At 39.5% G+C, this 17107-nt stretch overlaps 1 protein-coding gene across 1 annotated transcript; it reads right to left on the bottom strand.

Annotated features, from left to right (window-relative positions):
- Positions 1-683: 683 nt before the first annotated feature.
- CALM2 (calmodulin 2) lies at positions 684-16156 on the bottom strand. Its single transcript, XM_079792092.1, is given in 7 exon segments — positions 684-1323; positions 2037-2172; positions 2473-2579; positions 2672-2815; positions 10414-10444; positions 16066-16113; positions 16115-16156. Coding segments are annotated over 7 exon segments (522 nt in total). The 5' UTR covers positions 16142-16156; the 3' UTR covers positions 684-1294.
- Positions 16157-17107: the final 951 nt, after the last annotated feature.

The raw sequence follows: 17107 nt of genomic DNA on the forward strand, positions 1-17107 counted from the left end.
AAGCATATAGGATAAACAAAATGTCCTAAGAAAACATTGCATTACATAATACCACTGGGAAAAGTTTAGAAGTAATCATAACAAGCATTTTTCTTTGATGATACAGCACTAAGTAGAGCTTGGCAAGCTTTTGCTATGCATCAGATCTTTAATTAAAATTACATTCCAGGATCAATTTTAACTACAATAGTGATGGTTTTGTTATAATTATGAGAGCAAACACGCTACGGATAGTACTGAGAAAATAATTATCAATTACCATAACCCTGCTAATAAAGAACAGGTAATATGGTAAAGATTTGAAGATAAGGTTTAAAATTAGCCTTGGGCCCGGCCGGCGTGACTCAATGGTTGAGTGTGAACCTATGAACCAGGAGGTCAGAGTTCAATTCCCGATCAGGGTACATGTCCAGGTTGTGGGCTTAGTCCCCGGTGGGGCACGTGCAGAAGGCAGCTAATCAATTATTCTGTCATCACTAATGTTTCTCTCTCTCTCTCACTTTCCTTTCCTCCTTGAAATTGATAAAATATATTTTAAAAACACAATGAGTAAAACATTAGGAAATAGAGGTTAAAACATGATGACACCCCCCTCCCAGATTTAGATTGTGTTCTTAATACAATTTGATTCTCAAAATTATTCAACCCAAAGTTAATTAAATGACTCAGATTCAGAGCAACAGTTGGGTAAAATTTTTTTTTATTGGAAAACAAATATACAACTTGGAATGGATTTGAGGCAAATTGTGCCGTAAGCAGATTTTCTTTAAGTGGCTAAACAAAGTTTAAAAAGCAAGTAACAATAAAAGAAAATGTTTCTGGTACAGGACCAGCAGTACAAAAAAATAGTGTACGAGTACCTGGATAATACACCCGTTTTGCAATAGTGCAACTTTTAAGTACATATTGTTGACTGTCCATAGTCCACGCAGAGTTACAACTCCACACTTCAACAACAACATGCTGACAGTTCCTAAAGAAAACTACTTAAAAAAAGGCATAACCAGATGTTCCCTCATTTGACCAACTCCATCTAAGTTTAGATGTGCAGAAGGGCTTAGATATATCCAGAGTAAGCCACATGCAACATGTTACTTGATCAATTTTCTAAAATAAGGTTTCAGGACAATAACAGTAAGATAAGGGAAGAAAACATGGAGGAATGAAGTCCTAATTACTATACATGCATATTTTTTTTGACAGTAGGGGGAACCTTTTACAGATAAGTTACAAACAAAGAAAAGGCAAATAAACAATTTTGTACAAGAAATTTAACACATTCTGTACAATATCTTCACTTTGCTGTCATCATTTGTACAAACTCTGAAAAAGAAGAAATACACAAAAAGTTGAGCCAGTCAATGGCAAAAGATCGACAAAATCAATCACATTTACTCAATCACTGAGCAATCTCTATTCCCCTTTCTTTCCTCAAAATTATAAAGTACCGAGGAAAGCTAACTAACTGCCAAAGCTGGAACTTCATAAACCAAAATTATTAACAAATAAAGCATATAATTAATGCTTTAGATAGCTATTATAAAGTATTCTTGCTTAGTTTAGTATTACAAATGATACTTCTTAATCTGAAGCATATGTAAACAGTTTCAGACTAAATCTGTTAAGTAGAGGAAGGGAATCCAATGAAGAAAAGTCACCTTAATTTCATTTTGAGGCTCCTGAACTTAAGTTTGAAGCTTTTCTAATTGTTCCACAAACATTATACAAAAATTGTTTTAGCAGTTTAGAGTACAGCGTTCTCAAACTTGAATGTGCATATAAAATCAACCACCAGGAATCCTGTTAAATTGCAGGTCCCAGGTATAGGGGTAGGACCTAATAAATAGCTCTAAAATGTTCTCAGGTAACAGGAGGTGTTGCCTAGTCTGTACACACATTCTAAATACCAAAAGGTTAGAAAATATAGTTTTAACATCTTCATAGGGTAAGGAAGTTAGTAATTTTGACCTATCAGATTACCTACTACCTCTAAATGTAAGGTCAAAGCAGAGAATGAGATGGTGACAGAGACTTACCTTCATAGTTTACTTGACCATCACCGTCAATATCTGCTTCCCTGATCATTTCATCAACCTCTTCATCTGTTAACTTCTCTCCAAGGTTTGTCATCACATGGCGAAGCTCTGCTGCACTAATATAGCCATTGCCATCCTAGAAGTCATTGAAATACTTAAGATCAGAGTTGAAACTGAAGTTTACTAAATTTCACATTAGGAAGAAAAACATACTTTAGAAATCCACCCAAACTAAAAAGAATCTACCAACAACTGACCTATAAATTAAACATCACTGAGATCCAAGCACTATGTCTTAGTTCCAAAACCAACTGATACCTGCTTTGCCACAAGATTAATGCAATACAAATCACTAGGAAATCTGAGTTTATACTGAACTGTTGTCTTCACTTCATCCTCAAATTAAATTTAAGAAATCCAGCCCTTGAAAACCTACCTTATCAAACACACGGAATGCTTCTCGAATTTCTTCTTCACTGTCTGTGTCTTTCATTTTTCTTGCCATCATTGTCAGAAATTCTGGGAAGTCGATTGTGCCATTACCTGAAATGGTTTATTTCATTGAAACATTATAATAGAATTTAAATGTCACTTCAACTTCTCCCTCCCCAAACCCAAAAATTAAAAAGACTTACCATCAGCATCCACTTCATTTATCATGTCCTGTAACTCTGCTTCTGTGGGATTCTGCCCAAGAGACCTCATTACAGTTCCCAATTCCTTTGTTGTTATAGTTCCATCACCATCCTTGTCAAATAGTGAAAAAGCTTCTTTGAATTCTGTTTGAGAGACCACAATCCAAATGTACAGGTTAACACAAAGAATAACCTCCTAAATGAAATGTATTAATCAACTCTTAAAGATATATATGAAGATAGCACCTGAAATGGAATTTTGATTTCTGAAGGTTTTAGATGGGAAAGCCACTTGTGGCATTTTAAACATCTTTAGCTAATCATACCAGTATATGCTCATATTGATCTACTAGGAAATTTTTTTCATCTAAAATTTTACAGGGAACTGCAATATCTAGACCTTTATTATTCTGTGTTTAAAAAGGAAAAGAATCAAAACCCCAAATGTCTGGCTTCTCTATTTTCTGTTAAAGCTGCTCTGTGGAACACAATTCAAAATTACAGATCTAATCTTTACTCAGAACCGAAAAATAAAGACAGTTGGTTCCAAACACATTTCTATAGAGCAACTATACTATTTACATTATGTTTATAATACTCCTCAAAAATTAAGATTAAGTCTACTTCATCACCTACTAAATTAAAAACAAAAAACTTTAAACTTCAGAACAATACGCCATTGGGCTAAGTTATCTTTTCTGGAAGACAGAAGAGTCTATCACCAAATATAGTCTATACTGATGTTAATGGGATGATCAAGATATGAATGGCCAGGTTTAGCTGTATTATTGAGAACAAAGATATTTTAGACCTTTCTTTAGATTATATAACCCCAAACTTGTAAAAGAGTGAAATATATTATTGCCTAAAATTAAGATCTTACAGAATTGCATTACTTTTATTTCACCAGTAGATTACATGGGAAACTGTTGGAGCGACAGTCCACAATACCTGGTTTACCATTTATTTTACAGAGAAACTAAAGCAGAGATTAAGTCTGACAGTACGAGGTCATATAAATGAGCTAACAAAATCTAGTACTTTTCAAGTAAGGTACTTTCTTTTTCAAGCAAATACAAAAGCAGTCCCTAAGTTCAAGGGGCCATATGCTCTCCCAACATATCTAGAACATTTGAAAACATATACCTGATACATATTTAAGAAATGGTGTGCCTCCTCTATTTATCCCAAGTCTATTTATCCCCTGCCTGTCTATCCTTGCTCCAATCCACATACCTCCAAGTTTCATATATCATAATCTTTTCCATTCTACTGATTTTGCCATTAATTTATCTATCTTTATGTCTCTTTGCCTAAAACTAAACTCAAACCTTAGTGTGATATATATATATTTTAAGTCCCTATCCTTACCTCTCCCCAAATTCTGGAAGGCACCACTACTCATATCCATTTCTTCTCTATCAATCGACTATTAAAATTGCTCCCAGCTCCAGCTCATCAGCTGAAAATACTAGGTTCACCAAGAACGACTTAAGTGCCTAATCCAGCAAGTATGTGTCAGTATGTGAGGCCATAAAGCATAGAAACTCAAATCAGACTTTGGAACTCAACTGCCTGGGTTAAAAATCCCAGCTCTGTTACTTACCAGAAATGTAACCTCTAGCAAATTAAGTTACTAGACCTTTTTTCTGCCTCAGCTTGCTCATTTTTGTTAAATAGGGATAACTGTACCTAATTCCTTATTTTAAGAACATAATCACTACATGTAAAGCACTCAAAACTATGTCTGGCAAGTAAGTACTTAATGAATGTTAAGAGAATGATGATCTCATTTTCCTGCAGTATCCAAAATTACACTAAAAAAAAAAAAAAAACCCTCAAACTTCTCTTGGCCTCCATAATAGTACTTTAATTTATATCCTACCTTACAATGCCAAAGGCTTTTGGTTCCTTGTTTCTTACAAGTAGATGTGACCAACTCTCTTATCCTTTCTTCTCTCCTTGCCCATTTCATCTATGCCCACTTACAACGACGATTTCATGTCTTAGTACACGCATCTCTCTCAATAACACAATATCCTTTATTTCTTGACTTCCTACAGGACAGACATCGCCTCTGGCTGACCTAAAGCAAGAAAACTCTTCCCCTAAAATCTGTCAAGTCCTGTTGAACTCTGCTGTTTAAATACTACTAGATTATTTTTTCATCACTACAACCAATAATGGCACCATCACCTTTTGCCTGGACAATTATGATAGCCTCCTACCTGGTTTCTTTATACCTGCAACCAGGTATGTGCCCTTGACTAGGAATAGAACCCGAGATCCTTTGGTCCTTGAGCCGATGCTCTAACCATTGGCCAGAGCCTATTTGCCTTTTTTGATTACCATGTTACTTGCTTCAGCTTATTCTGCTTAAAATCTTTCAATTGCTTAGTTTAAATCAGATATCACTGACTAGTTGTGGTTTGCTGCATTGTAACAGAGTTTCATTCATTTAAATCATACTTGTTTTCAGAGGAAATCATCTGATACCAAATTACTCATTGATGTTATGAAAATAGTATATAGTAGTAATATAGATCAATCCAATGACAAAAATAGATCAATAAACCCCACAAATAGCAGAATTTGATGAAAACATTTCCAAGGTTTTTTTTAAAAACAGGATATAGAAATAATGTCTAGAAATATGCAAACCATTATTAGGGTTTGAACACATTGCATCTATCACCTAATAACTTAGGCTACAGAAAATTAAAGGACTTGGAGAGTTGTATTTGTTTACACTACATTCTCTACTGTAACACTTAGCTACAAGCATCATTTAACACCACCATTATGTGCGAAATTCACAATGTATCTGTAATTATTTTACTACTAGCGGCCCGGTGGACGACATTCGTGCATTGGGGAGGCGGGCCCTCAGCCCAGCCTGCACCCTCTCACAGTCCAGGACCCCCCCGGGGGAGCTGGCCTAAGCTGGCAGTCAGACATCCCCTGAGGGGTCCTTAGCACTGCCGTGGAGGCTGGGGAGGCTCCCAGTTGTGAGCCCAGCTTCTGAATGAGCTGCGCTCCCCCTGTGGGAGCGCACTGACCACCAAGGGGCAGCTCCTGTGTTGAGCATCTGCCCCCTGGTGGTCAGTGCATATCATTGTGACCAGTCTTTCCGCCATTCAGTCGATTTGCATATTAGGGTTTTATTATATACTAGAGGCCCGGTGCACGAAATTCGTGCACGGAGGGGGGTTGTTCCTCAGCCCAGCCTGTACCCTCTCCAATCTGGGATCCCAGGGATCAGGCCTAAACGGGCAGTCGGACATCCCTCTCACAATCCAGGACTGCTGGCTCCCAACTGCTTGCCTGCTTGCCTTCCTGATTGCCCCTAACCGCTTCTGCCTGCCAGCCTGATCACCCCCTAACCACTCTGCTGCCTGCCTGTTTGCCCCCAACTTCCCTCCTCTCCTGGCCTGGTTACCCCTAACTGCCCTCTCCTGCAGGGTTGATCACCTCCAATTGCCCTCCCTTGCAGGCCTGGTACTTCTCAACTGCCCTCCCTTGCAGGCCAGGTCCCTCCCAACTGCCCTCTCCTGCTGGCCATCTTGTGGTGGCCATCTTGTGTCCACATGGGGGCAGGATCTTTGACCACATGGGGGCAGCTATATTGTGTGTTGCAGTGATGATCAATCTGCATATCACTCTTTTATTAGATAGGATAGAGGCCTGGTACAGGGGTGGGGGCCAGCTGGTTTGCCCTGAAGGGTGTCCCTGATCAGGGTGGGGTTCCCTTGGGGCGTGGGGCGGCCTGAGCGAGGGCCTGTGGTGGTTTGCAGGTGGGCCACGCCCCCTGGCAACGAAGAGGCCCTGGTATCTGGAATTTATTTTCCTTCTACAATTGAAACTTTGTAGCCTGGAGGAGAGCCAAGCCTGGGGCTCCCTCCGAGGCCCGCAGCCATTTGTGTTGGGGTTATAATTGAAACTTTGTTGCCTTAAGCGGGTAGGCCCGGCCAGGGTGTGTGGAAAGCTTTGCTTCCCCTGTTGCCGGCAGCAACCCTGGCCTGCTCTCTCAAGCTCCATTCTGCTGCCATTTGTTTGAATTTGTTTACCTTCTATAATTGAAACTTTGTAGCTTGAGTGGAGGTTTAGGCCTGCAACGGCTGGCGGAAAGCTTGGCTTCCTCTGTTAGCTAGGAAACCTTGCTCTCTGTGGCTGTAGCCATCTTGGTTTGGGTTAATTTGCATACTCGCTCTGATTGTATGGTGGGTGTGGCTTGTGGGTGTGTCGGAGGTATGGTCAATTTGCATATTTGTCTATTATTAGATAGGAAGGATGAGGATATGATTTTAACTTAAAGCCAAATTCTAGAAGATGCATAGTGTTAATTTATATGTGTGTATTCTAAGTTTCAATAAGTTTTAAAATCTAATAGCTCTTAAAGAGCCAGAAATACCTGTAAAAATTCCTTGAAATAATAAACTCAAAGTACCATTTAAATTCACCTGCCTGTATAACTCACCACCTGTACTTCAAAACTAGCATAATCTTCATGTACAGAAGCATGTCATTCTAAACCAGTGGTCGGCAAACTCATTAGTCAACAGAGCCAAATAAACAGTACAACGATTGAAATTTCTTTTGAGAGCCAAATTTTTAAACTTAAACTATATAGGTAGGTACATTGTTATTAATTAGGGTACTCCTAAGCTGGCCTTTGCTAAAAACTCAAGGGGCCAAAGAGCCGCATGTGGCTCGCGAGCCGCAGTTTGCCGACCACTGTTCTAAACAGTAATTCTCAGGAATGACTTCAAATATAAACCCAGTACTAACTACACAATAAGAAAACAACAGGTCCTGAATGTCACACAGAATAGGATCTTCAACACAATTGATAGGACCTTCCTCTAAATCCATTCTACTTATGCCTAAGTTGAAAATTTCAGGAAACTTATTATTTACGTTTTATGTGTTCATCAGCAACCCCAGAACCCTTTTCCAATTATTTATATTACATAAGTTTATAATTTTATTAAAATAGGTTATCAATAAACAATTACAACTAAAGAAAAATCAAATGCCTACTAACTTTTATGTATTTAGTTTAATCCCTTTAAAGATCATATATGAGACATTTGTTGGCACTCTGTAATTGTTGTTTTAAACTGAGTACAGTTAATATATTTTATCAACCAAGTTTTATCCCTACACTGGACCTTGAGACTGAAAGTTCAATGACGGTTTAGGCACAAATTTCTTTTAAAAAGAAAAATTCTTGTTACATTTTTTTATTAGTCCTCTAAATGTGAACTACTAATGACATCATGGCAGAGTCAAATAAAATTAACTTGTGAAATCACACTAAGACTGTTCCAGATTGCTCTTTAAGACTAGGTAATGTAAACAACTCTAGTAACCACCTAAACAACAAGCACACTTTTTTTTTCTTTACCAAGTTATACTTGCTATTAAAATCTCTAAATAAATCTGAAGTAGTAATCATTGTCACATAAAGATAAAAATAGCTTTTAAAAGTACTTTAGTATATTCAATGCTGCATTACATGTATGAAGCTTAACATTCAACAAGTAGCTAGGATGTTACTGGTCACCAGTGATTATAATTTACCAGATAAAGACAAAATCTGTGTTTACCTCAAAGGTGGACATTGAAACATACCAAATTTAGGAAGGGATTTTTGGAAGCAGCAGAATAATTCTTAGGATAGGGTAGGTAGTGTTCTAGAACACTTTTTGTGTCAGTCTTCTTTGAAAATAAAACTTATTCCTTCAAGAAATATTTACTCAATCCTTACTATGTGGGGATCATTGGGAATACAGAGAAAATAAAAAGGTCACTGCTCTCACAGGGTTTTTATTAGCAGCATAAAAGCTTTGGTTCCTCTAACCTTAAAATATAGAGGTTTATTAAAGCCTGGGGTCTAAGGATCACCTTTAAAAGTCTAGGAAAAGGCAGGGTAGGGAGAGAATCTTCAATATATTTTCCTCCATTCCCACTTGAAATTTAATTGTATGATGGAAGTCAATGAAATGACAGAATTTATCTTAAAGACAATATTCCAATGAACTACAACTATTCTTGATAAAAATGTAACAGTCATTGAAGATTCTTATATCTCACAGATACAATCTTTCTTTAAAGAGGCGCGTGTGTTTGGGAAGGCAATAATGAGCACCAATTCTGTGACAGGCACTTTGACTAACACATTTTCTACCTTAAAGGGAACATTTGTGCTGTGTACAATAGGCACAACTACCTAACTGGGCAGAGAGGGAGGCCAGATGTATCAGAGTATGTAAGAGTTTAAGAATGGAAATATTAGATAGCCCAGAGGTCAGTTCCTGAAGGATATATTAAAAACTATTTCAGAGTAATTTTACATTTCACTGATACATTTAAAAATAATATAAACCAACATGCAATTTACCAACCCTAGAAATAAAATCCCAGGTTTAAATCAAATTCACACAGCAAGTAAAAATAAAACGTGCATAAATTTTGTCCTTAATGCTAATAGCTTTCTACCTTACATAATCCTATCAAATAATATTCATGAAGACTATCTGAGATTAGTGATGTCTGGCTCCTCCAAATTTGTGTTTATAGGGGTGGGAAGGGATTACTTTAAATGGGCTATCTAGTTGAGTTCTGTGTTTCTCAGTTTTCTCTAGCATTAAAAAATGCTTCAGCCCAGCCAGGGTGGCTCAGTGGTTGAGTGTCGACCTATAAACCAAGATGGTTCGATTTCCAGTCAGGGCACATGCCTGGATTTCGGGATTTCAGGCTCAATCCCCAATGGGGGCGTGCAGGAGGCAGCTGACCAATGATTCACCCTCATTAATTGATGTTTCTATCTCTTTCTCCCTCTCTGAAAGCAATTAAAAAAAAATTTTTTTTAAATGCTTCAGTGTTTCTGAGCACTTCAAACTCCTTGCCTACCAGGAAAATTGTAGCAGGTAAAACTGCTTGATGTTTGTGTTAACAAAAGCCTCTAATGTGAAGTAAAGGAATAGAATTTGAAAGACATTTCAATATTGCATAAAAAAAGCAAAACTTTAGCAAGTTTCCAAAACATTTTAATCAGACATCTCAAAGTATTAGAATAAAATAAAAAATACTAATGTTTACTGGTATGACATAAAGACAACATGACATCAAGTTTTCTGTAACAATTTCACATATTTCAATAGCAAACCAAAGGAGACAAGATTTAAGAAGATCATTTAAATAGCTGTCACTACTTTATAAGACAGAATTACATGTGTAAAATAGAATGCTAACCTTTAAATCTAGGTTTTTCATTGGAAAAAATGGTTATTCCCTGACTATATATGCAATTCTAAAATTAAAATATTAGCTATTTTACAATGGCATAAATTCAATATTCATCTTCTGATTCTACATTTCCTATTGGTTACATGACGTAGCCCTCTTGTAGAGACTGATTTGGAGTTACAGTATTAAAAACTGCTTAGAATTCATGTTTTAAAGTAAGATAACCAACAACAAAAGACCATCACCTGGCTCCAAATGTGTCAAATATGTCTAAAAACACGTCTTTAATTACAGTTAGCCCCACACATCTTTCTCAGGCAAGTTTACCTTTTCACTTGCCAAAGCAGGTTCAATTACTGTATTACATTACAGCCATTTGCTATGTACTATATAGAGCAAAGTCAATTCTTACATACAACTATCTTATTTTGGATTGGCTATTCAGTTTATAATAAAATCCAATGGGTACAATCAGGCAAAGTACTTCTCACCTGCAATCTGCTCTTCAGTCAGTTGGTCAGCCTACAAAGAGATCAAGAGATAGGTAAGTGACTTGAGACTATGTAGGTTAGCAATTACAAAAACAAGTTTTAAAGTTTTTAAGATTCAGCATGTACCATAAATTTTATTTAGTTCAACATTTCTTAGTACCAGCAACAAGCACAAAGGGTAGATGGAAAATGCATACATCTGGTTTACATTCTAAGTTAAACAGTCTTAACCCCAAATTTAAGTTAAGGAAAACATTTCCGAATATGTTTGAAAGTAAATTTTACACAAATTGGAAAAAAACACAAAAAAATAATCTGGAATACTAAAAAGTTTAATTGGAGTTATCCTAAATTAAAGATAGAATCCAATAGAATCATTGTTTCCTTTTCAAAATTAGCATACCTCAACTTAAGCTCACCTCCTCTGGTAGATATAAAATTATTACCAGAAATCTCCATTGAACCAAAAATAATGCCCAAGGACTATATTCAAAATTGCCCCCATAAATGACTAACCACATCATTTGGACATGAAAGTAATTTTCTAAACCTCAAAATTAAGCAAAACTCCCATTATTAAAAAGATTAAAACCTACAGTCTTAGGTGGGCAACATGAAAGCTACCAGTTTTTACTCCTCTTCACCTGCCAGGCAACTGCAGAGAACGCAGGATTCTGAACACTTGAATTACATTATTTACCAAATGTTAAGTAAGTTCAGCCTCCCATCTTCTCTTGACTTTTGAAATCCCAAAGTGAGCCTAAGGTTTGTGATGTCTTTAGCACATGGAGAAAGTTACTGGTTCTTGCTTTAAAAAAAACAAAAACTTATTTTCAGGCATTTGCAAAAACCATTTTATATGTTGTTCTTATTCAGTCTTCATAGTAACCAAATAATGGTGTTCTTATCCCCTATCTTACAAAAGGGGAAAGAAGGACTCAGATTGTTATTTCAGGGAGTGGGAATACAGTATTAGTTAGCTAGGAGAGTGAGGATTAAACACTAAGGTGTTAGATATATCCAATGCCTCTAAGTTTAAAATTCAGAGCACATCATAATATATAAGGATATTTGCAAAATATCAAGGCTTTGTTCTTCATCTTTGGACATTTCCCTGCTTATCAGTATACATACCCATGAAACAACTGTTTATGTGATTCTGGGAGGCACTGACAAGAAATAGCCTTCTATCTAGTATGTATACCTACATGAAGTCAAACGTACTATGATTAATCCATTCATTTTTGGTATGAAAATAAAAGCAATGCCTGTTTTCATTCTTTTTAAATAAAAAGACCCCCAGAAAGGGTAACACCTTAATGTAGAATAGTATCACATTTTCTCTAGGGGACAGCATGACAATACTTGAGAAACAAAGCAGACGTTTCTTTCCCTGCTCGCTTTGATCTCAATGCAATCAACTCATTTCCATTCTTAAAAATTAAAAAGGAGCCCTAACTGGTTTGGCTCAGTGGATAGAGCATCAGCCTGCAGACTCAAGGGTCCCAGGTTCGATTCCGGTCAAGGGCATGTACCTTGGTTTCGGGCACATCCCCAGTAGGGGGTGTGCAGGAGGCAGCTGATCGATGTTTCTCTCTCATCGATGTTTCTAACTTCCTATCCCTCTCCCTTCCTCTCTGTAAAAAAAAAAAAAAAAAATCAATAAAATATATTTTAAAAAATTAAAAAGGAAAAAAAAGCCAAAGGCCTGGTAATTACAATTGAAGAGCCAATAATTAAGTTCAAATGCAGAAATTTATAAAATAAATTATCTCCAGCAATCTGGTATAAAATCAGCCAGACTGTTTTCCCTAGGAAAAAGATTTAAAACCCAGAGAATCCACTGAGTTGTTTCCTTTGTTAGAGGCTATAGGGATGGGGAATGTCAGTCCAGAGAAATCATTTGGTAGGGCCATGCCAAGGCTTAGGGGTGAGTCAATTAAATGTTTAAGCAAATATAGCAGGTTAATTTTTAAGTTGATAATTTTATATGACCCACGTATAATGTTATAAGTATCCAAATGGCCCTTGGCAGAAAAAAGGTTTCCCACCCCTGCGAGGACTTGCTTCTAGTCTGATTTCCTTTTGCAGGATTTCTATAATTTCGGAAGGAAGGGCAATATGGTATGGTGCAGGAAAAAGCATAGTGCTTTGAGTCATCATGGGGCTAGTATCCCAGCTTTGCAACTTAATAGCTATGACACCTTGGACATGTTACTCAACCTCTCAGTCAACTTCATCTGTTAACACAATAATACCTACCTAACAGGGTTATTGTGTAGAGTAAATCAGAAGCTATGTCAAAGGCTGACCCAAAGAGTTTAGTGATAATTATTTTACATAAATAAATCAAAGAACCTACAATGTTAACTATCAACCTAACTAGTTCAACTTCCACACAGAAGGTAAATATGCACAGCATTATCAATTCCTTTACAACAAACCTACCATGTTTCATGTTAAACTTTAAGCTGAGAAAATATATTTCCACAAACTGAAACCACCAGTTGAAGTCCAGGGACAGATGTGGAAGGCAATGTAGCATGTAGGAAAGCTGATGGACTGATGGGCTATGTGCAGAATGGTAGACACTGGGTTTGTTCTCAAAACATGGTTGGGGGAAGATTTGGGGGAAGCTCGTTTATAAGAAGGCTGAAGGCCTCAAGAAGAAACAAAGATGTTAGCTATAAAAGAAAACAGAAATTTTTCAATTTTCCTTGGCAAGTCCAAATTTAATGGTCCCACACCATCTTGTCCCGCTCCCTACCTCTAGGCAAAGGCAATCTTAGAAAAGATCACAAATGAGCTTCAAGGAATAAACTAAGTACATGGGAGCCTAAGTTACTCACATAGCCTAAAAGCACTGTGTGATTTTTGTTTGGAGTGTTTAGAGAAACTTAGAGACGTTTTTCATATTTTCTACTAACCCAGAGTTCAAGGTTTTAAAGTAATCTGTGTATCAAACAACATTCCGATTAAAACCTACTAAAAGCAGAAACACAACACTCCCTAGCATTCTAATTTGTAAGCCTGTCCCAACTACACCGAATCAATTTGTTTCTTATTTCTGTCTATGGAGAGTGACATTTTCTTACTTAGAACTACAAGAATTACACTTTTGGGAAAACTCAAGCTCAATAACGTGTCTTTATCTCAGTAAAGAATAATTCACTATAGAGCTGACTAGTTCTTACTCTCTTTACTTTATATAATTCTTCCTACTGTTCTTGTCATGCCAGAGAAAGCTTCCAGGCATTAGTATACTCACTCTCAGGTTCAAAACCACAGGTGATTTATTCACCTATTGAGAAACACTAATCTAGACTAGGTGTGACCTGAAGTGAATGCATTATGTACCTATTAAATATTTCCTAAATGGCACTCAAAAGTAGGTATGGGTACTCTTGGAGCTCACCTAGTGAAAGGTTTTATACAAATGATCCAAAATTCTTATCTAAGTAAATGGATGAATCCATAGGCTTGAAATGGCACACAAACTTCTCTCCTTCATTCATTCCTGTTTCTTCCAAGTCCTACTTAGATATAAGCTTCATAATTAAAATTTTCCTACAACTTCAGAAATAAAGGTATTTGTTTTTACCTATATAAAAAGCAGTCTCTAAATTAGCTCAGTAATTATATCAGTAATACTGGTAGAACAGTACTTACTATATATAGCATCTTGGATTTAAAAAAAAAAGAACCCATCAAATTACTTTATAAAAATTAGGACCTTTACCAAGGGCCTAATTTGATCATTCTAGCTGAATCTAGAATTTCCTGCATTTTAATAGAGTCATAGTGAACTTCCCTCAGTCTAACAGAAATAGATCTCCTTGCAGTTTGATGGAATAATGATTATTTATTTAGACAAATGACAACATTTTCTACCTTTTCACATCTTTTATTTATCTAACCACCCCAGGCCTCAAGTCTTCTTAAAGCAATCCCCCCTTCAAAGAGCATATATCAACTATATGTAAACCTAAGAGCTATGTGAGCAATAGTATTCCACTTTCATGTAACTTTTTTCTTTTAACTTGTCAGAGTTCTAACTTTAAATCTCCAAGTCTTATAATTATAGTTAACTGAGGACAATTTCCAAATTAATTAATGATGACTGTCAATTTAACAAACAAAAAAAAAAAACCCCAAAGCATCAACGATGCAAACAGTAACTTAAAAGTTTATCACTGGGGCAAAGAACCAAGAAAGCATAGATAAGCTCTACCCATCACCAAAGGAAAAAACCTATTCCAGTTTTATTTTTTTCAATTATACCGAAGAGAAAAAAAAATCTTACCCTTCATTTAAAAACATTTTAAATTTTACCTCACAATTTAGAACTTCGATTACATGCCTATATGTACTTTCACCTAAAAGAGTATTAAGTTCAACCAGCATATACAAACTCATAATAAAATAACTTAAAAATATCAGTGTAGAACGAGTGCATCCAACTTAATAACACTAGTTTTAAACCAAGATGAAGTCCTTTCCCCACACCCATTAAGGCTGAAGGTTTCAGTTGGCAAGGATTTCCAACTCTTGTTTAAGATGTCACCTTGCCTCCTGGACACACCCATCGCTGTAATTACTTGGCAGAAGGAACCACGAAATAAGTATTGCAAATTACCGCCCTCGTTCGATTTTTTTTTTTTTAAACACAAGTTCTGGTCTCAAGTGACAGGAAAACGCTTTTTAAAATTCCCTGCCCTCCAAATACTCTTCTATCACACTACCGTATTTGACAACCATTATTGCACAAATGAATTGAACAATTGAAGATGATCTGGCAACTTCTGGAGGGAAAGAGGAGTGATCTCCAAGAGGACTGGAGCGGGGGCAATGCTGTTGCGTGGTCGTGGTTCCTTGACATAAGGAGTGCACGTGATTACTCAAAAATAGGACACACCAGTGGCCCTTTTCAAAAGCATCCTTCCAGTTGTTACAGGAGAATAAGACCGCCTTTCACAACAGTCCTCCGGAGCCTGCTTTCCGTAGGTGGTAGGGTAGATAGGAAACGCCTTTCAGATCCTAAACCGGGGCCGAGGGCTTTCTCTAACAAGATGCGTACTTCGGGACGCGCCCGACTTCCGTGGTACAAAAATCATTTCCTCCAACGACAAAGCCACTTAAAAATAATTTGTGTTTTTAAATGTCTAGCCTGGATAGTGTAAAAAGGCCCCAGAATCCAGACGGGGGGGGGGGGGGGGATCGGCATTCACCGAGCTTCCTTCTCGCCACCGGAGGGGGAGGGGGAGGGGAAGCTCTCGAGGCCACCCTCCCCCACCCATCCCCAACCCGCCAGCCCCGCAGCGCCGCGGCCGCCGGAGCTCCGCAGCCCTGCAGGTGCCAGCGCAGCAGCTGGGGCGCGAGGCGAGCGGGCGGCGGCGGCTCCAGCGCCCCCGGCCGCTCCCCGCGCCGCGCGGACTCGGCCCACACAGCGCGCCGCACCCGCTCGCGCGTCCCCCGGCGCCCCCCTCCCCCCGGCACGCGGAGGCTGCGGGCTAACGGCGGCGGTGGCGCTCGCCGGGTCTCGCGCGCTCCCTCCCGCCTCCTCGGCGCATGGCGGCCACAAGCGGACAAAGGCGCTTCCTGGCAACCGTGCTAACCGTCCGTTGGGCTTTTGAATCCGGCCCCGGGGCTGACCTTTCGAGATGCCCGACCCAAAGCTTTGGCGCTCCTGCTCCGCCCGCCCGCCCTTCCACTCGTTCGTCTCCCTCATGTGCTGGGCTGCCCCCCACCCCGGATCCATCCTCACTCGGCCAAGTCCCCAGGACCTGACGGTCTCGGGAGCAGGGCACCTGGCCCCCAATGCCCTAGGGGACAGCTCCTTGAGGAGCATAGGGGTGGGAGGACACCTGCGACACAACCGCCGCGGGCGCCCCCAGGCCCTTGCGCGCCTTCCGGCAGGCGAAGACCACTCCTGGAGGTATTAAGGGAGCGGGTCCCCTTTCTTTAGTCAATCCGCTTCCGCTTCTTTCCCCCACAGGCCAAGCGCCAGCAGCCTACCAACGCACTCACCATGCTGCAAGCGCTACCGGTCTCCGAGACGCAACCACACAACCAGTCAGCTCGCTCGCTCCACTCGGACTAATTCTCCCCCTCCGCCCCCAGCGCCTCATAAACACCTCCCTCCGCCAGATCCCTCCGCCGCAGGCCAGATAACGGAACATCACAAACGAGTCCCGGCCTTTTCCCCCCCCAGGCACACCCCTCCCCCGGCAAACTCTTCTCCGGAACCCTTTATCATCCACAGTTATTTGGTCGACGATGCAAAGGGTAAAGACAAGTGGACAAACGGACGACGTAAGTGGTTTTCATTCTCCGGGGAGCCGTTAAAATGCCCACAGAGAGGCGCCTGTGGGGCGCTACTTTGCGGCGCGGAGGAGCATAGTCGTAGAGACGCGTGTGTGTGTGTCGACATTGAGCCGGCCTCTGATTGGCTGGTTTGTACCTGCAATGCGTCACTCGGGCTCGCAGCGGCCGCCGCGGGGACGCGGTGCGGATCCTGCCGTTGCTGCTCGGGCCGCGCTGTCCTGGCGACTGCGCCGGGCGGCGGGTCGTTTTCCCTGCGCTTGTCTGGCGCACCCTCCTCCTCCGCCCGTGCTTCCCTGCCACACTCGCATAGAGTTTGCCGCCCGTTGTGTAGGGGTAGACACCTGAGTGGAGGTAGAAAGCCCTCAGGAAA

This window comes from Cnephaeus nilssonii (assembly GCF_951640355.1).
Source record: "Cnephaeus nilssonii genome assembly, chromosome: 15".
NCBI classification, from domain to species: Eukaryota; Metazoa; Chordata; class Mammalia; order Chiroptera; family Vespertilionidae; genus Cnephaeus; species Cnephaeus nilssonii.